The sequence below is a fragment of the Bombus terrestris genome, chromosome 11 (assembly GCF_910591885.1).
Source record: "Bombus terrestris chromosome 11, iyBomTerr1.2, whole genome shotgun sequence".
NCBI classification, from domain to species: domain Eukaryota; kingdom Metazoa; phylum Arthropoda; class Insecta; order Hymenoptera; family Apidae; genus Bombus; species Bombus terrestris.
The window spans coordinates 10,153,056-10,174,950 of NC_063279.1; the positions used below are offsets into that span (position 1 = coordinate 10,153,056).

The following is a 21,895-nucleotide window of genomic DNA, read 5'->3' on the forward strand; positions in this document are numbered from 1 at the left end:
CCGTGGTAATTCTGAAAGTAATTTTAAGATTGCGAAAGAACGATTTAATTTGTACGGCATGGTGAAAGTAAAAAAATTGCTTGTAAAAGATAATCAGGGAAAATCGTTAATGTATGCATGTTTTCACTTTGTTTGCAGGACCTTCGTTTTGGGGTCTGATAAACCCCCAGTGGTATTTGTGCAGCAAAGGAAGACGACAGAGTCCTATCAACATCGAGCCTGACAAGCTTCTCTTCGACCGCCACTTGAGACCAGTGTCGGTCGACAAACACAAGGTAATTTATCCAGTGTTCTTCAATGTCCCTTTATTTCTTCTCTTTTTATTCCTCGTTGGCGGTGCTTCGACTTTTGAGTAAGCTCGTGTATTCAAAAGTAAAGAAGGATTGTATACCAAGTCGATTCGTGACAGAAATTTCTATCGTCACGCCTTTGTTTCAATGGAGATGATGCTCTCTTCGTGATATTTACTTTATTTAGTATTATACGTTCTGATATAATTCATATCTAACGTCAAAATTGGGATCTGTATTATTATTAAAATGATATTATTTATATATTATATTATTTCTTATACTATATTTATATATTACAATTATTTAATAATTTCGAACTTAAGATGTATTATTAGTTATCTTAATATCAAATCATTTCATTTCATTTATTTTCATTCTTTATTTATTTTCATTTAGTTTCGTTCATTTTATTTCTGTTATTTGTATGTATATGAAAAAGTCAATTGAAATGTTTCTTCGGATCAAACATTTTACATTTTATTAACGGTCATAAGATATCTAGTTTTATCCCTTAACAACGCAGAAATAATTTTAATCTGAGATTTGGGGAAGAATAAAAGGAACGGGAACGTTAATACAAAAATGGAATATATTGTACGAGCATATTAATCTAGGAAAGAATACATTAATTATAACAGCGTTTCAAAGAGGGACAGTATAATTAAAATACCACGGAATAATAATAAAATTAATAATAATGACACGTATAGAAACAAAATAATATTAGCTTTCACAGTCCCCATTTGGGGATCTCGTATATTAAATAAGTTATAAATTTCATAGTATCGATTGGTATCCCCAGCAGGGGATTCTTCCTAAATATTTCATACTTTAAAAATATTTTATAATAGTTAAATCCAACAAAAAAGCGATTAAACGTTAACTCATAAATGGATTTAAATTTAAATTATAAAATAAATTTATCTGAAAATTTCGAAGTAAAATGGTAAATAGGCGATATTATCTTAAATAAGATAAAACACAAAAGACTAATGAAAATGGAAATAATAACAAGTAAAGAAAAATATAGGAACAGAATATATGTATGAATTAAAAGAAAACGTAGGAAAATTTCTAAAAAAGAATGGCGTTCGTCTTAATCGAAACTCACAAATACCACCTCAGGTTAAAAAAATAAAACACATCAGACAGCGATTGGTTCGACGCGTCGCAGATACGTGAAGTAGATTCAAGTGAAAATTAACATTTTTCGGATGATTTATTTGACTGGGTAGACTGATATCACGGGGAGACGCATTCGGTTGAACGTGAGTAGCTACGCCGCGGCTATTCCCAGAGCTGTCGCCGGCTAGTAATGGATTTTGAATTCACTCTGGACCGTTCTCCACTTTCTCTCTATCCATTTTTCACCACGCCAGGGAGTTCGTTAGTTCGATAATATATCCATTAATTACCAATCTGGCTGTTTAACGTTCGTCTTATTGGCTCGTGATACCTTAAAACCGCGAAAATAATAATCTTCGATTAATTAAACGTTTATTCGTTCTTCAGTTTCGCTACGCGTGAAATCGTGCTAATTCTCTTTTACCCTAAAAATAATCACTGATTTTAATATGTAGCGTTAGACTTCTTTGACATTCCTGATTAAATATCATAGATAGTATGACTTTAAAATTGAAATAATTGTTACTTCACAATCTAATTTAAATCTCTTTGCTCTTAAAATAGTCTTTGATTTTAATAATAATTGAAACAAAAACGTAATATAGTCATTGATATTATTCTGACGCATGTATTATACATTTCGAAATATCGGGAAAACGATATCAATTTTATGAATTCAATTATGTATAGAAGAACATCGAGAAACAGTAGGAAAAGAAAATTCTGGCTTCGAATTCCACATGAAACTTCTCTCAAAACCCTCATGCTGAGATTCATCCGTAGGATGTTCATCTGAATCTCAACCTCGCTTGATCAATAAAACGATCACATATTACAACGTGACACTAGTTTCTTGAGGCCACGGAAATATCTTAAAAAATTCTAAAATTCCCCATTTTTTCCCAGCGTCAATTCGTAGATTATGACCTTCTACCTTACAATCGTACAATTTTACGTTAAATACAATGATCAAATAGTCTGTAGCTTATCAAATTCATCAATGAAATTTAATTTCTTTTATTATCAAATCTGTTAACACTGCATACGAGAGAATGTATTAGTACCAATGACTCGAAAATCGCGATTTATAAAATGTCACTAGTAAACGTTAATTCTATTTTGAAAGAAGGTGGCATATTTCGCTGTTACAATTTACATCACAATCGCGACTTAATTTTATCCTAAAGATTCGCTTCGAAACAAACTTCATCCACGCATATCAAGCGATATCAGTATCTACCGCGAGGTAAATGGAAAAAAAGCGGTCATTGATTTCGCAGATGCGAAGATAACAACGGTGTGCCGGGCTATGGGGGCTCGGTTTCACCGTCATTCGTTTCCCTTCCGCTTTTTGTTCGCTACGTCGGGCTGGTTTTATCGAGCAGCCGCCGCGTGGATTGCATGTGTGGAAATTAACGCGGCGGCCGATTTACGCGGGGCCCATTTTCCGCTGTGAAATTGATGCGCCGTGACGAGTCACGTAAATATTGTAAATCTCGCCGATGCGACTTGCGAACAACGACGAGCCACTGCTTGATTAATCGTCGAACCATAATTAATGAGAGGACATAGGCATCGAGGACGGTGAGGGTGGAATTTTGTTCTCGAAATATTTTCCTATTCATCGGCTTTCAATGGCTTTGGAAAATATTTGAACGTTTGTCATAGAACATTTTTATGAATGTGTTACGTGCATTGCACGAAACGTTTTCAAATGATCGAAAGAACGCGGCAGGATCAAAAAGAAAAAGTAAGAGAAAGAGGGAAAGGCGATTGTTTGCTTTGCCAGGTGAATATTCATCGAGGGAAAGATTGGAGTTCCACTTTTCAAACGCGAGCTGGAATTTGCAAGAATCCTTGCAACGGTCGAGCTGATGTATCTCTTCTCCCTTTAGATGGCGAAGCAATTTGTTTAACGGCTCGACAACACACTGTTGTGCGATTGTATGTCGTAGACACTGTCGATACGTTCGGAAAGATCGAATAGATATTGGTTTTCTAGTGGGAAAAGGGTTTTACTTGTAAGATTAATATAGTGAATAATGAGATTCGAGTAATCAAATTTTTCAGGAGGAAAATTTCTGTAGTTTATAGAAAAAGAGATTTTAATTTGTTAATAGAATATTTCGAAGGTAATGTAATAAATATATCGAAGATAAGGGTATATTAGCATTAAATTTTAAATTAAATTTTATAGACACTGAGGTATGGCTTGTCTGACCAGAAAACGACTATTCTACTTGATGTGAAATATTTATACTGCAGTGTATAAATTTATTATAATTATTTCGTTCATTCGATTTATTGTATATTACACACACTGTGTCTGACCATAGCGATTATTTATTCTACTTGCTGTGCAATATATTTTTCCCATATTAATATGTAAAAAAGGAAAAACACACGTGTGACGATTTAGTATCGAAATAGAGATATGTATTATAATCCCAAGATACTACGTTAAAAGATGTAACGTACTGCGAACGTAAGCTATGAATGCGTATTGCGATCGAAGCTTTCATAGAAAGCAGCCAAATCCAGGATGGCCTTGTAATGATATTAACTCGTTATCGTTATTAACCCTGCTAGTCTCGACATCTCTATCTCCAGATCTCAGCTTTAAAATCTCTCAACAGGCCATTCAATTTAATTAGCGAGCCATTGAATTGACTTACCAACGAATGTTCTAATAATTATAAAAATGACAAATTCTTTATCTAAATCGTTAATTTCATAAATAAATTTCAAAGTAATAAAACGGTATAAAGCACTTATATTTACACATAGAATTCCACCAAGTGACGTTTGCTATAATTTTTCGCAAGAAGGCCACGTCGTCGCGATAAATTTCCGGTTGATCCTCGAGGGACCGTAATTCACTATCATTTCTCGAATTTATCAAACTTTGAATATAATTCTTTATCAAATAAAGTATTCATAGAATAGAAGACCTTTCGAAGATCTTTTATTCGGAGGATCGATCGATTAACGTTGCTTTCGTCGAACAACGTTATTTCTTGTAGTTTCCCTCTTGGATGCATGGCTTTATCGCGTATTCGCGTGACGTAACGCGACACGAGAATTCCACGTCTACTCGTCTAGGACGCGAAAGTGCAGTTGCGGAAATTGTTTTATGGAAATCGCTTGGCGAAGGCTGCTTGTATCCACCGTGGAATAAACGTCGATACACTTCGACACGAGCCAAAGAATATTTAGGAGAGACTGACGCGTTCTATTACTGATTTCCACGAAAGCAGTTTGGTTAAATTGGAGAAAATTTAGTGGCCGATGTAACGCTATAAAATATTTATCGCAATCGAAAGGAATTTCACTCTTTTGTTAACAAGTTCGTAATGGTCTCGTTCTTGGAAATTGTTTGATCGAGATGATTTAAATATAATTATAATAAATTTTTGAAGCTGTGCAATTATTTTATTTTCTATAACTTATTATCGTGCTTGTAGCATAAATAATTTTATGTACAGAAAGAAGTTCGTGAGTGTTGTCGTCCTATATTTAGGATAAACATTTTTTTTTATATATTTTCCAACAATTTTTGAAATTGATCTTTTCATTTACTATAACTTGTTATTTATAGTATAGACAATTTCATATGAAAAAATTCCTAAGTGTTCTCGTCCTGAATTAAACGACTGGACGATAACGTCGATCGTTAAAGGAATTAAGATTAGAGATATAAATGTGCTGATAAATTTGTCCACGTCCAATGTGAATTTTTAATTTCATCCAATTTTTCAATACTCGATGCGCATCGATAGCCAGCTTCGGTATCGTTCGCGATGGTGTTTATAGTAACCATCTTCCATTGCAGCAGACGCAACTAACATATAGCGTATTAATATATTTCGTATTTTTTAATTACAATCGTCAATTTCGTCTGAACAACGCCGAAATAAAATCGCCGAATTCATATTAACATGCAAATGTATCGTTGTTCACGTAACAATATATGCCAGATCGACAGCGATTTGTTCGAAAAATATCGAGCTGCTTGTTGATTACAATGACGTTGGAAAAGCATGCGAAAGTTTCCAAAGTAATTAATACGTAATTTCGATTGAGAGCCGTAAAACTGAATCGAGCGAAGAACTGAATTAAAAAGTAGGTAAGAAACTTTGACGGTGTATAAATCTAGCGAATCGAAGCGAAGACCGATAATTTGAAACAGAACTGGAATGAGCAATTTACGGAGATAATTCGATTTTGCCGAAACCTTTCTAAAATTAATCGTAGTTCCCTTGATCGTTTTTACGTGCATCTTCGTGACAAAGTATCGACAATTCTATCGTAATTCGGAAATAATTGCTGTTAACGTTGGAATTATTTTTCCAAAATTTTCTTGAAAAACTAACGAATTGTACACATGGATAGTTGAATGGATAGTTGATTGATTTAATAAATTATTTCTATTCAATATGAAATTATGATACATCGCAGTAAAACTATACATATACTTAAAACGTTACAAATTAAGATCTTCTAGTATCTACATATTTGTAATATACAAAATATACAACAACTAAACTGTAAAAAGTATGCGAAATAACAAAAAATAGTTCGAATCTCCAACTATTGCAGCTTTATAGATTTCTAAAATTTTCATGAAAAATTACAAATTACTGGTTTTGATCATTCCGACAACTGTACGTTAAAAAGTACTAGTTTTATGAAATAAACAACGGGAATAAAAGACTTTCCATTTTTCGCCAGAGTTCGTTGCTATTCAAAGAAAGTTCCATGACCGTTTGAGCGTCGTGTAGTGATGGTTCCACCGTGTGAATAGCGCGAAACACTGACCACGTGCGCTTTGTCCGATTTTCGCGAAAGCTGTGCTGGCTACGGTCTCAAAGGCGAAACCTTTCGTTTGTTACGCGAAACGTGCTAACTCTAATCGCACCGTGGATACGATAGAAACGAATCACGTGGCCGCCTCAGCTGACACGGTGATTGCCGGCACGTGAGCAGAAGTCCCGATTCGAAGCTCAGCCCGAACATGACCGGAACTTCCTTTAGACTGTCTATTTCTCAGAGGCTCAGAGAAATGGCTGGTTGGCTCTTGAGCGGAGCTCGTATTGCTTCTCCTTTTCCCAGATTTTATAATTTCTTGGAAATGGAATTAGATAGAAATTTTGATAATTTTAGATATACATGTAGACGAGTAGCAACAACAAATAGCAATTTAGTTTGATGTAGATATTATTGATAAAGTGGACAATTTTTATCGATATATTATATTAAGACTTTTTGATATTTCATTGATACTGTAATAAAATACGAGTACCACGATTATACTAGTAAAATTTTACACCAACCGAAAAATGTATATGAAGTTACAGCACATTTACTACAAATAGACATTTAGTAAAAAATTAATACATATAATTAGCGTTAAATGTCCCGTGAAATATTAAGGTTTATCAATGTAGTGGATAACTGATTGTTTAATTTTATGATTGCTATAAATATACTCTTGCAAACAAATTTTCTACCTGGATTTAATTTCTTTTAATTATATCCATAAGAATATAAATTTGTATAAACGTACAAGGACGAAACAGAAAGGAGAGAATCGAAGTTTTGTGATTAAAACCGCGCAAAATGTAACAAACTCAACTGCAATTCGCAGAGTAATGCATCTAAAGAAAACAGAGAAATGAAAGGGCACGAAAAAGTTTCTTACATAAACAGCAAACAGCAGCCAATAAAAATAACGCAAAGCCAAGGTACTTGGTAGCTCGATGATTAAACGACTTCGTTGGTTTCCTCTTCTGAGGGACTTCATTGTTCCCGGCAGTTCGCGAACCGCGGGACTTCAAACGAACTAGAGGCGCGTCATTTTTGAGTTTATCAAACAATAACACTCTTGGCGAAGTAGCTTTCGTGCAAACACTCGTCGCCAGCCTTAAAGCCCTAGCCGAGAGTCGTTTGTATTTCCTCCCTTTTCTTTTTCCCTTCGTTTCTTTTCCTTTCTGGCCGCGGTTGAGTTTCGCTTCCGCCTACCGCTCCATCATCCACGGTGTTGCGATACTTCTTCCCGAGAACTGCGAAACGTTCGAGACTTTTGTTTCTTAGCGGGTCAGCCACCCGTTAATGAAATAATTGAAGCGTTTCTTCGTAGGACTTTGAATCGCGCACGGTATATTTCCGCGGTACGTTTCGTTGTTTTAAGCTTTGATTTTCGATGGAAAAATCTTAGATCGTTGAGAAAATTTTTTATTTTATTTAGGGAAAAACGAGTTACATAACTTGCCACTCGGGTTCCTAATGTTTTACGAGTCGTATCGTATCTGTTGAAGATTTATTATATCATGTTTATACCCGTAAGGAGTAGAATCGAGTAACTTCGAATTCTATAATTATGAATGTTTTTGGTTAACACAATGTTTCTGGTTCTGGTTTTAATTTCCTTTGTAAAAGTTGTTTCCTTTTCGAAAATTGATAGACATATTTTCCTACTACTGATTGTATTTTAAAAATTTGATCCTATGGAGACCGAATTTTGTTAAAGCGTGACAAAAATTTGATTTTGTTACTCAAGACATAAATTTACAAACCCATTAACATTCGCAAATCAACTAACTCATTCCTCCAACAGCAACGCCTCTAAAAATTATCCGTCGATTTGAAACTTAAAAAACAGCTAACCAAATCATTCTTCAAACACAATAGAAGCACCTTGTCAATTTATCTTCACTCCCAAAGGAAAAAAGAAGCAACCAAAAAAAGAAAGAAATAAATCAAGGAGCACGAATTCCTGATAATAACGAAACGAAAAGTGTTCCTTTTTCGCGAATGATCGATTGTTTGACTTAAACAACACGTGTGACGCCGGCTAACCGATGCGAGTCGGGAGATGAGGAAGAACGCTGGAAACCTGTTCCCTTTAGGCGCTTTTGTGCCTTTGGAGGATAGCGATTGGACGTTGGAGGGGATGATTCGAGGGTGGACCAAACAATGAACAGAACCCAAACCATGGTTCGTTTCAAAGCGTAGAATGCATCCGATGAGCTTGCCTCGTGAGAACGCGGCTACTTGCGCCTGGGAAGATTGACTCCGGCTCCGGGAAGTTGGCATCGGGGGGTTGGGTTAGATTCGAGGGGTTGGAAAGAAGATGGGAAGAGAGAGGAAGAGCAAACGATCCCTCGGGTGCGCGTTTAAACCTTTTCACGGGCATTTCCGTGGAAGGCACTTTGTGTCCTGCCCGACAAATTCGAACTATGCGCGTTTCTTTTCGTGCCAACCCCTCGCAAACCACCCATCCCCCTCGGACTCTTCAACCTACCGAAACACTCTGCATAAAGATGAAACGTTGCTCGTGGAAATTCCACGAGAAATTTCGTTCGACCCTTCGACAACGAAGTCGCAGCCAAAAACTTCTAAATATTGCGTGGATTTTTCTGAAACTACTGTTTCGAGAGTTCTGCGGATTTCGAATTGCGTTTGAAATTGTATCGTGAACGCTAATGCGAGATGAAGTTTGGATTGCTGAGACGAAAGTTATTGTTTTTCTTTAAGTAACATGGTTTCAGAAATTTTCATATTGTCAGCAGCGAATTATTAATTGCCAGTGTAGGATGCTAAGGTATTACGGAATGTTGTATAAACATTAACCTTGGAAGTCTTCTGGAACTTTAGCAACTGTGTTAGAGTTTTATTCGACTTCTAACTTCGAGAAACAGCCTACTTACTATAAAGCTAATTCTTGGTGAAACTTTGAAATACTTGAATAGAACAATTGTAATCCAAATTCCCATAAAACAGTCATATCGTATCGTTAGAAGGCTCGATGTTATTCGAGATAACTGAGACATTTAGTGTCACATGCTACTTGAAAGGGAAATTATGCCAGTGTTTACGACGTTTGCGATATTGTAACACCTCATAATAGTAGTTAAGGGTTAATCTACGTCGTACCATTCTCAATTATAATACGCTTCGTGCCTTTAAGGGTAAGACATTTCACCTCGTACGTTTCGTATTAGATTTATATAGGAAAAGATTTTATAGAAAAATTATTGTTGTGCAACGATACCTTTATTCGCCACTGTATATGTATATATATTTTATTGCATATTATTAATACATATCAGAAACATTGAGTGTATCGAAAAATCATAAAATCATTCGATGTCTTACCGAGCTATATCAATGAAAACAAATCGTGCATATTTTACGAAAACTAGAGTAAATTTGTCTACTTTTAAATAAAGTCTGGAATCGGTATTTTTGTCGAACAATTTACTCTCGTATACAGTCCGATACGATTATCTCTTGGTTGGTGTAACCGTAATTCAGAGTGGGAACAGAACAGGACGAAATACACCGAGACAAGTTATGGGTATCAAGGTTTTGCCCTTTGTCACGCGGTTCTCGACTGCACATGCACGTTTCTACCCGGAAGATTAATAGTTACATTACAGGGATGCGTCAGGCCAGATCCATTTGGGCCTGTTTCGCGGTACTTCCTTAGAAATTAATATTCTAAACAGCCCATTAATTCCGCGGACACGCGAGACTTGTCGCATTAATAATCCAAGGATAATTTGCCATCTCCCGCGGATACCGAACACTGCACACCAACGTAACGTTTGGAAAATTTGAACATAAACTACTATACTTTATACGTAAATACAGTTGCTACAAAAAGTATTGTCATACCATTGCGTTCATTATATTTACATATTAATTAATTTATTTGTATTTTCATAATACATTTATGAAATTGCCAAAACAAAATCCCTGAAACCTGGTATTTTAATAGATTTGATTTCCGGTACCAGCTGCAGTACGGTATCAATAATTATAAATTATAAAGTGTCTCTTCTATTTAACTATATCCCATCTACTGTTCTTCAGACGGTATATGAAACATAATCAACTACATAATCACGGTAGCTTCGTAAAACAATTCGCTTCGCTTTAGAAACTGAAAACTTTATCCCGAGGAAACCTAAACCTTCTCCCGATTCAGCAACGATTTAAAATGTCCGTAGTCGGCAGAGGATAATCCAATAGCGAATAGCAAAGTGAAAAACCGGATAAAAGCCTTAACTATCGTCAGCCTTAACTACCCGAGCCGGAAGCCGCAGTGACGTCACATCTAGTTTCAGCGTTATTTAAATACATCCCTCGGTCCATTTCGTATCCTCACCAATCCCCCTTACAACACCCACTATTCCTAGGACACGAAAGGTATACGCGAAGGGCAAAAGGAACAGTCGAAGGGTGGTTTCATGTACCTCGTGAATTTATACGGCGTTTAACCTGGTTTAAACTTTGGCACTTAAATTAAACAATAGGGCGAACCACCGAACCACCGACTTGCCGAGTCGAACGTACGTCTTCGACCGAGGTTCCTCCGTGCTTTTCTCTTGATTCCATTCCCTCTGCCCTTTTTCATCCCTCTTCAACCACCCTACATGCAGTCCTAGTTTTGATCTTCACCCATGTGCACGTTTCCGCCAGTTTCAACCGGATTCGTCGTTCGCTAGGCGATCCCAAAATTGTCAGACAGCGTAATTTCGCGATCGAAACCGAACCGATTCGAAGAGAATCCTAATTCTCCGTGGATTGGGACACGAGCCACGAACGTCTGGACTTCCGATCATCGTGACTCGTTTCGTATGTGACCCAGGATGGTTGTGTTAGTCGGGAACGTTTTGAAATATTTCTGTTCGGTTGGAGAAACGGAATTCAGAGTTTATTGACTTTCCACCCTCGACTCTTTCCCGGCCCTGACAAAAATTCGATGAACCGAAGTGACGGCAGAAACGCGTTCGAGAGGTGGAATTTGTGAACCGGCCAGAGGAACGTTTTATAGGGATTCTCCTGCCTGTATTTTTCAGTTCCGGTGTTACTGGCGAGTTTATTGGTTGGGCAGATTGGATGGGGTAAAGATACGTTCAAGATATTTCAGTGAAATGTTTTTGTTGTTTTAACTGGCTTCGGTGTACGCAGCAGTATATTTCAATCTTTTTTGAGCCGTGTAACGTCTTTTGTGATAATTGAATAACGCGCTACTTTCTGTTTGTAATAGGAAAATCATTTCGAATACAATATGACTATTTTTATTTGACCCAGTAACGTAGCCATCAAACGAATGAGTATTAAAAATCTTGAGCGGTATCCAATTGAATCGTGAAATTGTGGAGCTCGTGATAAAGACTGTTTTTATAGAATCCATTAATTTTCATTGAACAATAAATCAAGATATAGATTATTTTTACGATATCAATTCCACTATATCGTCAGACTGTTGCAGCGACTAGAATGCGTTATTATCTAAAAACTCGAGGAAAAGAGAAGAATCAGTTTTATCGTGAATCTTTCAGTTATCGATCTTTAATACTGAAATCGAAATGAATAAAAATTTCCGATCAACTACAATCTTCAGCCTCGTAAACGAACAAAATTCTACCTATAAAGATTTAACGAATCAAAGTGACGAGTCAGAAATAGAATCCGTAAGAAATCTACGCCGTGCTTAATTTCTGTAACTCACGTTACTCGCGTGATCACTGGAAGCATGCAATTTTAGCTATTTTCACAGAAAGATAGTCGTATGATCGATAACACGACAGCGTAATATTTGCCGGAACACGGGCTGCTTGGTGGCAGAGGGGAGGAATTGTTACTTACAATTTATTTGAAAGCTCCATCCATATCCTTTTGTATCCTCGTCGGGTTATGCCCTGTCCTATTCTATTTCAGTCCCCGTCCGACCGTACACGGATCGCATTCTACTCGCTCGCGTGGAAATACACGAGACCATCCTATTCCCCTTATGTCTGACCATATGCGGTGCTGTTCTACTGGGCATCCGTTTGAACTTACGCAGACCCGCTCCACTTCCTCCGCCTCTTGGCCTCTAACTTTATCAATAGCAGCCACGACAAATCCATACAAAATACGAAGGCACCCCGACGCAATAGAAAAAGAAAGAAACACGACACTCGTTTCGTTTCGTTCGATATTCATTTGTAAGCAGACAGATAAGCGAAATCGTGGCGGAGTAGCAACGAATATTTGAATGTATTCGCCGAGATAATACTGTGACTCTGTAAACGTTCGTTCGCGAACTGGAGCTCGTTTACTCAGGGCAACGGCTTTCTGAATAAAGAGGTGCCATTGTTACTTTTTCCTCGCGAAAGAGAATTCCCTTCGACACGGCCATTGTTCGCGAATAAACCGCCAACTATCCGCGACCAAGCAAATACTCGGGCTTGTCCGTCAGTTTCGTTGCTTGCTTCTTCATTTTCTCCTCGAAATCGACTGTGCTCAGAAGTGAGACAGAGTTAATAGAATTAATTATCATTCCCACGCCTTTGTGCGAATATCTCCTGTCGATATAATCAGTAGCGTTTTAGACTTGATTTCTTGTTTGTTGTAGACATTCCAGCTATACCAAAACTATGAATTTCCATAAATATCTGCAGTTTAACAATTATTGTTCCAATTAATATATTGTCAATCCTAATACTTTTACACAAATTCTATATATTCTGCAATTCCAACAATGTGCAAACCAATTATTTTTCAAATGCGAGTGAAAATACTGTGATATATAGCATCATGCACAAAGTGCTTTCGTATACAGTATCGTCCACAAAAAGCTAGCGATTGCCATAACAGGCGAGGGCAATACGCGTGTCAGTGCTCTTCGAGTCGAACGAAATTCCTCGTTCTTTATCCATCGAGAATAATCGTAGCTCTTGGCTTTCTAGTCTAACAGGAGAAACCAGAAACGTGGCCGGTATATAAATCGTCGTAACTGTCGTATAAACAGTGGCTGGTTGTTAATTAACTCGCGATCAGACTATTGTTCCATAAGAATTGGGATTCCCGGCGCCGCGTTGGCTCCTTTTCACTCGGCGCGATATAATCTTGGTTGTCGATGCTCAGGTATAATCGTTAAATAACATTTGCATTTCGCCACGCTTTAAGCAGATTTTCGAGGATAGTCGCAAAGCTTTTCAAATTCTGTTGATTTGATTTTACGTACAATGGATCTCTGTTGATCGGATGCTTTTATTTAATCGAGTGAAAGACGTATAGATTTACGAGATGAAATGATGGTATTGCTTTTACAAACAGAAGAAAATATTATCAGTGATATTTATGCATCGTAATAAATGAACACCTTTTTGGATTACAATTTGACATTTTATTAAGAATTAATTGATATTTTATGTACAACACGTTTCTTCCTTGTACGTGTTATAATTCAATTACATTTGAATGCAAATAAACACAATGTTAAATACAGTTCATACGTCGCAAGCTACATGGAAATGAAGTATCCAAATGGCTAAAAGTATCTACAAATTTTATGATAAGAATAAACGCACACTTTCCCGACCCAATAATTCAACGAATAACTTTCTCGCCACCCCACCGAAAGATCAAAATTCCAGCTAGTAAAATTGACGATATGAGAAGGAAAGGTAACATTAGAACCGCCCATCACCCTATCAAAATCCCGTGAGACACTCGAGACAATTCCGGCTCCGTCAGAGCGAAGAATCCTTTCTGCGTGAATCCGCGAGCCCTTTCGATCGATGGAAAGCGCGAAACTTTCCTTTGATGTTCGAAACTCAGCTAAAAGAAACTCGCCAGCCGCATTAATCACCGATGCGCCGATGAAGTTCGTTCACCGAACGAAAGGACGAACGAAAGGAAACGAAGAAGATTATACCGCAATGGTGGCGGTTCTTCGTCTCGTGAATTTTCCAGCCGCCGCCACGGGGAACAAAACCACGAGGCCACACGGCGATTCAGGAGAATTCGCGATGACGATTGTTCGTTCAGCGGCTGAACGACTTCCTGCTTCTATCGTTCGTTGCCTTCGCGAAGGAAAAGGGTGGAACGCGTCGAAAAGGCTCGTGAAGACGGGTTTGAACTTGGAGGTCTTGTGGAAAGAACCAAGGGGACGGTCTTTGTGCAGATTCGGCCTCGTAGAACCGCTTCTCGCGAGTCTTCTTCCGGCGGCGGCCTCATTGATCCGAGTTCGAAGTTGCCGAGAATGGAAAGGGGGATGAAAAAGAAGAGGGAGAAAGAGGGAGGATTATCCGCGAATTAGAATCGGAAAGGTGGAGATCCATCGGAGGGATAATGAGTTATGTTCTTTTGGGTGAGTTATGCTACTTCTTGGCGTCGTTGGATTTATATTCGCTCAAGTCGAAAAGACTCGACGAAGAGGTAAGATTTATTCCCGCTCTCATTCCGAATTTTTATTCTAATATTCGGCTGATGGTTTTCGATCATTTTTCATTTATTGATGCCTTTTTATCGTTATAGAGCTTCTTCGATCTGAAACAGATATGAAAGAATCGTCATTAATACGTGCGATATCTTTGTTCGTATTTTATATGGAAATTTGTCTCGTAAGGCTAGCAGTCCTTATTTATTGAAAAGCAAATTAAAAATTAAAAATTAAAAATTTCATAATTATAGCAAGGTCAAAGTGGCAACGAGATAGAACGAATTTTCAGAAACTGGTATATTCAATAACAAATTCAGCGTACAGAGTTATCGAAAGCGAAAAGTATAAAGTTTTTAATAGTAAATTCTTGAAAGGGATGAAGTTGAGGAAACAAGGGAAATAAGGGAAGCGTAGGGAAAGAACATAACAGAGAAACCTAACGCGCATTAAATAAAATTTACTGGAGGAAACATCGGCAATCGAAGGAAACTTAATAAACCGGTTAAAGAAGGGAACGAAGCGAAAGAAAAACGGGCGCGACGAAGCGGAAACGGCGACATGTTTAATGGAAGAGAGTGGAAGAGAGTCAGGGCACATCGTATGAAGTTGGCCGGAATAGAGCTCGGCCAGGGCCAGGCGCGGAAATCTATTGCAAAATAATAAGTTATCTGCCGGCGACTTTTGCCGACGTGTCGTCCGCGGCTGCTTTCTCCCCGAGGTTACCTCATTATTTCTAACTGATGACGCTATAATTCAGCTTCTCGCGACGTACAAGAAAATGGACTTCCCGGCCTCGTCTTGCACTTCGTCGGAACCTCTAACTCTCGTCTCTTCCCTTGGTTCTTCGCTCAACCAGTAAGTGTGTATGTGTGTGAGAGAGTGAATGAGAGAGAGAGAGAGAGAGAACGGCGACAACGGCGCACAGTGTCTGGCCTTGCTATTCCGTCCAATTAAATGCCTAATCAATTATCCGCCAGTAGAGGGACGAGTTCACGCCCTTTCTTGCTCGTAGCTCCCGAAACACGTTCTCCTTGTCCCGTCAGCCGCCCTGCCGCGAAGAAATTACCAAGGTATCAAGGGGATCACCCCTGACCACCCCCGTGTTTCTGCCGCCTCGATAATTGGCCTACCAAACTTGCCGGAATTCGTGCAAGCCTGAATTCGTGTCGCGAACCTGTCAAACAACATTGTTCGTCCTTCGGGTAGCGCAGCCTGCTTTGGGATTTCGTGATGAGTATTTTCTGAAATATTTATGTTTAGTGGCGTTTAATTGTCGCGTCGTGATTTGAAGAACGTTTCACTCGATTAAGTTTGATTTATGGGACTGGTATAACGTAGCTGTGTCGTGGTTAATTGAGATAGCGATTTTAGAGAAAGATATGACATTTCTCTGACTTGAATAAATCGTTTCACACAATCTACGTACTTCTGTGTCTTTGAAACTACTGTAATCTTCGGATTTTTATGTTTCAATCTAACCCCGATCTCTCGTTCTAGCAAAGGAAAACGTTCTGTTGGGAGAGGACGTTTAACGTAAGATTGAGACGAGAAGTCACGCGTGCCAATGAGAATTTTCTCATATTTTGTTCGAGCTTGGTATGACATTAGAAAGGTACGATTGGGTATTTAAAAATGATCGAAAGGATGAGGCATTACATTTCAAATAAATACGTAAAAATCCGCAATCTAATTATAACCGTAAACACAATCCAGAATTATCTTGCACCCAAACGTAGTCCATGTTAATACTTTTCTACTTTCGTCTCAAATTTCTTTGGAAAAAAGAAAAAGAACAGAAACTATCTTGTTAAATAATCTGTACTTTGATCAGTAGCATTTAATGAATAGAGAAACCGAATATTTAATCTATATTTAATCTGCATGGTATTATGCTTAATGGATTAAGGAATCGAATCTATATTTGATCTATATAGTAGATAATGAATAATGAAAATGAAACGAAATGCCTCATAAGTCTCCACTATGTTATTTTCCATCATTTCGGCTCACGTATGTATATTCGGCACACGACTGTTAATAAGAGCAAGATGAGAATTACACGTGATTTCACAGATCTGAAAATTCGACCAACGTTTCGTTTTGCTGATGGCGTACTAATTAGAAGGTCGCCAGCAAGGGAAACGTTCCCGTGGTGGAAAAGACCGAAGATGAGAGCCACAGAGTTCAAGATATAGTCGCGTAGGAGATAATTTAGGAATTTGGGAGGGAGGAAATTTAGTAAAGCCTTGACCGTGCACAGGGCTCATCTGCCGGTCTTACGAACCCGACGCGAAATTAACGCTTTGTACGCGGCTTCGAAACTGCGAAACACCGCGAGGTAACGCCGGTGTATAAAAGGCCGCTTCATTAACTTCGTTACAAAGAACTCTTCCCTTTCTCCTCTCGTCTCTGTTCCGCATATGTATTCGTGGTATCAGTTAACATCTTGGCGATCGAACTTGGTAAAAGCTGTAACTTCTACAACTTTTCTTCCGAACGTCGTTTTGACAAAAAGGATCCCTCAATGAAGAACAATTATCATTAGGAATCACGGGAGAATCATTGGGAAGAAGTGACAATATGTTTTCTTTTCTTTTTGGGGAAAATAGCTTAAGAGTTTTCAGGAAAAATTGTAAGGAATTCATGTAGGGAAATAATAATAGAATTTTTAATGAAATTATAGTATGAATGTGTATAGTAAATAATTTGAAAAGGAAAATGACAATACATTTGTGATGAGTAAATAGTTTGAGAAGTGTTAAGGGAAGTGGTAGATAAATAAGAGAAGATCATTTATTGATAATTTTAATGAATATTGTAAAACGAATTTACATGGTAAATAATTTGGAAGGGAAGCGACATTAAATTTGTAAATGAAAATTTATGGAGCCTTGTTATGGAACGCTTTTACATTGGACATTACAATATTTAACATAAATTAATACTTTATATTTGCTATTTTATTAATATTTCGTAATGAATATTTTATCATGTGTTTAATATAAATTATAAATTATAAATTAATATTAATTTATCATTATAAATTAAATTGTTCAATAAAATAACAACCATATACATACATAGCTTATGTAGAGCGATTATATTTACGGTACTTTGATTGTTTTGTAAGATTATAATGAAAGATCACATTAATTCCACAATGTTATTTGTTCGTAATTAATTTTAAGATACATGCACGCGTAAGAAATAAAAGGACTATTTAAATGATTTTCGGAATGTAGCGTCCATGCATAATGAATTCACAGTAATATGTCTGGCTAAAGACGGTTCATTACTACTTCCACTGCTTTGCTCCGTATCACATATGTATTCTTCGTTTATCTTGCATATAATCATCCTGTAATTTTTCATCATCCTTTAATAATCCTTTAATAATCCTTTAATATCCTTGCATGAAAATTAATTATTATGCTTCTCAGAAATCTAGAGAGATTTATATAAAGTTAGATTATGTTTTTGAAATAAACCATATTTTTGTTTCTATATAATGACAAAGAAAAAAGCGAATTCAATACGCTGTCTACGAGTGATCTTGATAAAAGAGAAGATTTTATTGAAACAGATACAAAGCTTTCTATTTCTTTACTTTCCGTTCAAAGCGTGCTCAAATAATATTTGACATATGTATATCTCATACCGTGATATGACAACTTGCATTGCCTGCATCATTCTCAAAAGAGTCATTTTGTAAAAGCTATTGCAACCAATTAAATACACGATCATGAGAAATATAATTATTTAATAATATTTGAACAATTATTTGATAACATTTATTCAATTTCGATGAAAGGTAAACGCAAATCGTAATTACGGTTTTATAATACGGAACCAGGAAGAGGAAATGCACTTGTTTGGCGCACATTGATAACGTGAAAACAAAATAAATAAATTTGATATATATCTGATGCTATCCTAATATGAAAGCATCATTGTCTCTAGATAAAGGTTACACGAAACAAAGCAATACGTGAACACAGGAAAATAATTCTATATGGCATGTCAGTACCACAGAAACACAATGACCAGATATCAATAAACAAATGATGAGAGAGCAGCAGTTATCGATGCAACAATTAGTAGAGTCATGATGAACGGTTTCGGGCGTTAAAGCGTGCTGGACAAAACCGATCGAAGAAGGTTTATTGAAGACAGTTTAATCGGTCGTTAATTCTTGCTTGAATTGTAGAACACATCCGCTACAAGCTGGTCGAAATTTTACGCAGATCGCCGATTAGTAATTCAATGGACGCCGGCTGGATTGAAAATTTCCCCCGGAGTAGCGGTGATTTAAATGAAAATGATTTGCGCGGCACGCGTAATATGGGATAATTGCGTTTCGTGCGAGACTTAATGGAGTTACGCCATTTTAATTATACATCTCGCGTCGGATCGTGTTTTCCTCTGTGGCGTATTCTTCGGGCCCCCGGTTTTTCATCGCGTTACCATCGCGACTTTTATTCAGTTTCGATGAAAGGAAAACGCCATTCGTAATTACGGTTTATAACGCGAAACCAGGAAGAAAGAGGAAACGTGCTCGTTTGACGTTTATACTTATATTTTCCGTTAAAATATCGTGAGGTATTTTTCATGGAAATTTACGTAAATTACCGTATCCTTGTGGAAATGGATTTATCGAATTTCAAACTGTAGAAAATATTTAGGTTGAAAAGCAAATGGAACGGAGCGAGAAAACTGTGGCTGCGGAGTGAGAAAGTTTCCAGTCGACAATATGGAAACGAGAGGGGGAAAATCGAAGTTACAAGAAATTTATCAGGCAGTAAAGTTATGAAAGTGATGGAAGAAACGTTCCTTTTCGAGATTTCGATCGATGGCAAACGCGACTATCATTTCCAACGGTTTTAGTACATTTTGATTTGCCAGGAACCGTGTTTGCTTTTCCTGCTTGATAAAATCGGTCGGATACAACTAGATTGCAAAAATATTACGTTAATTTTACATTGTGAATATAATTAAATACGTTGATGTTACTTTATATCCAAACAGCAGTGAATAATTTTCTGCCTAGTGCGTTTTAATAAATTCATAGTATAAATAATCAACGATGTTAATTTATCATACAGATTCGTTTACAGTGGCTTTAGTTTCCATTTTTGTTCGGTTGTAATTATTTTAATTCCGTTTGAATCATATTTGTAATTTGGAATTTCAGAAATGGAATATTTTAAAATATTTATTGAAAATATAATGAATTGCCATTATAAGACCATTCTAGTCGAGGCAACACCTTTTCACATTTAATCCAGTTTAAAGTAGAACCTTAACAACAAGTTGGCTAATGATAGAATGGTAGATCGATTACGGCAACGAGTAAGATTTCGAATTGATTTCGTTTTCAGGTTTCCGGGCATTTATACAACACCGGTCAGTTCCTAGTATTCAGAGCGGATCGGGAAGCGAAGGTGCGAGTCAATATAACAGGTGGCCCACTCGCCTATCATTATCAATTCGAAGAGATCTACATACACTATGGAATGGATAACGATTACGGATCGGAGCATCGCATTAACAATTACGCTTTTCCTGCAGAGGTGAGTAAAAGGTTTAAGAAATTAAACGCGAGCGTATTCCATTTCGCGAGAACGATTGCCATTGGAAGAATATTTATTATAAATGAAATTTAGCTGAAAACTTACCAGAGAAGAAGAATTATAAGATTGTTCATAAAAAAGTGATTATAAGAATTTATTAAAATATGCAAGGTACAAAATTATGAAGAGAGAATATTATATTCCTAAACCGTAGCTAAATATTACACCGGCAAACACATATTGTTCGTGCACAAAAATCGTTGAAATCTATTTCTATTTTCTAGAAACGATTGAAATGATAAAAATCAAAAATGATCACTTGACAAACCGGAAAAGAATGTCGGGCAAAACGTAGCGAAATTCGTTAACAATTTTATGGCCGCCGGTTGAAAAGTCGAAATTCCAGAGACTTCGGTCGTACGCGGAATTTAATATCTGCAGTCCGGTGAAACTTGATAAAATCCGGTCATGAAATTGGGAAAAGAAACAGGAAAAAATAACAGAACAGAGAAAGAAACGATTTCATATCACTTAAGCTATGAAACGAATCTAATTTCAAACAATATCACTGTTTTATTCTGTACAAAATAAAATCATGGAATAGAAAAATAGAGGAAATTCATTCGAACGAAAATAAAATATAAATTAGGAATAACGTATTTAACGTACGATGGGAAATTATTTGTTAAGCGAAAAATTTTAAAGTCACTGAATTTTTCACCGACATTGACCATGTTGATCATTCTCGACTCAATATTGATGGTTCTCGTTGAAAATCTGTCAGTCCATCTGCTTTTAATTATATATCATCATGAGCCTTCGCTTCAATGTGGAAATCGAAATCATCGAAACGAATCTTTTTCGTGTCTCTCTTCCCACTTTCAGTTTAACGTTGAAAAAGTAAATTCAGTTGTTTCCTGTTTTCATCTTTTTTTTTTTTTTTTTTTACTGTGCCGCTCCAACAGAACAAATGGTAGGCAATTTTTGTCTGTCCACTTTTTTTTTTTACGCGTTGCTGGTCCCATGGTCGTTCTTGCTTATTGCCTAAAAATTGCATTCTGACGAAATTCAAAATCACACAGCGTGTCGGAGCTATGGGATGAAGAAAGACACGAGGTAGTAAATTATCAAATGACATATGGTTGGACCACTTTAGAATTCGAGAAAGTGTAATTAAAGTGTGCAGGACATGTAGGCACCGGGTGTTCTACGAAAATAATTAAAACGATGTACAATAAAATCCATAAACTAATTTTGTCAAATTTTACTCTATCTGTTCGACGTTGTAATTGCCATATTTAATTAACACGCCATTATATTAAAATTAAACTATCATATTTTGTACCAATTATTAGTTTTCATATTCCCAATATTAAAATGAACACTCCTAAATAAATAAAATGCTAACTACACTAGGTTGAAAGTACAAAACAGCTTAAAAAATATTAGAGAGATCTCTGATATTCGTAACGAGAGTCATCAACGAATCATGGACAAGGTTAAGGGTGCAACCAGGACGCAGGAACCTGACAGCGTAGTTAATCGAAATTAATCACGGAGCCGACTTCGTAACGAGACAAATTAAACATTCGTTAAACGCGACGTGACGATGACCCAATTAACTGCGACCTGCTCATCCTGCCGGCAAGCAGACCCTCTCCACGTGCGACCCAATTCTCATCTCC

The 21,895-nt window shown here is 37.0% G+C and overlaps 1 protein-coding gene across 3 annotated transcripts in view; it reads left to right on the forward strand.

Moving 5' to 3' along the window:
* Positions 1–21,895, forward strand: part of LOC100649304 (carbonic anhydrase-related protein 10) — a 230,806-nt gene that overhangs the window by 157,060 nt on the left and 51,851 nt on the right. For all 3 annotated transcript variants that reach the window (XM_012313694.3, XM_012313693.3, XM_012313695.3), the window contains exons 3-4: positions 139–275; positions 20,019–20,210. In XM_012313694.3, the coding sequence (XP_012169084.1) occupies positions 139–275; positions 20,019–20,210 (329 nt within the window). The remainder of the gene's footprint in view (positions 1–138; positions 276–20,018; positions 20,211–21,895) is intronic.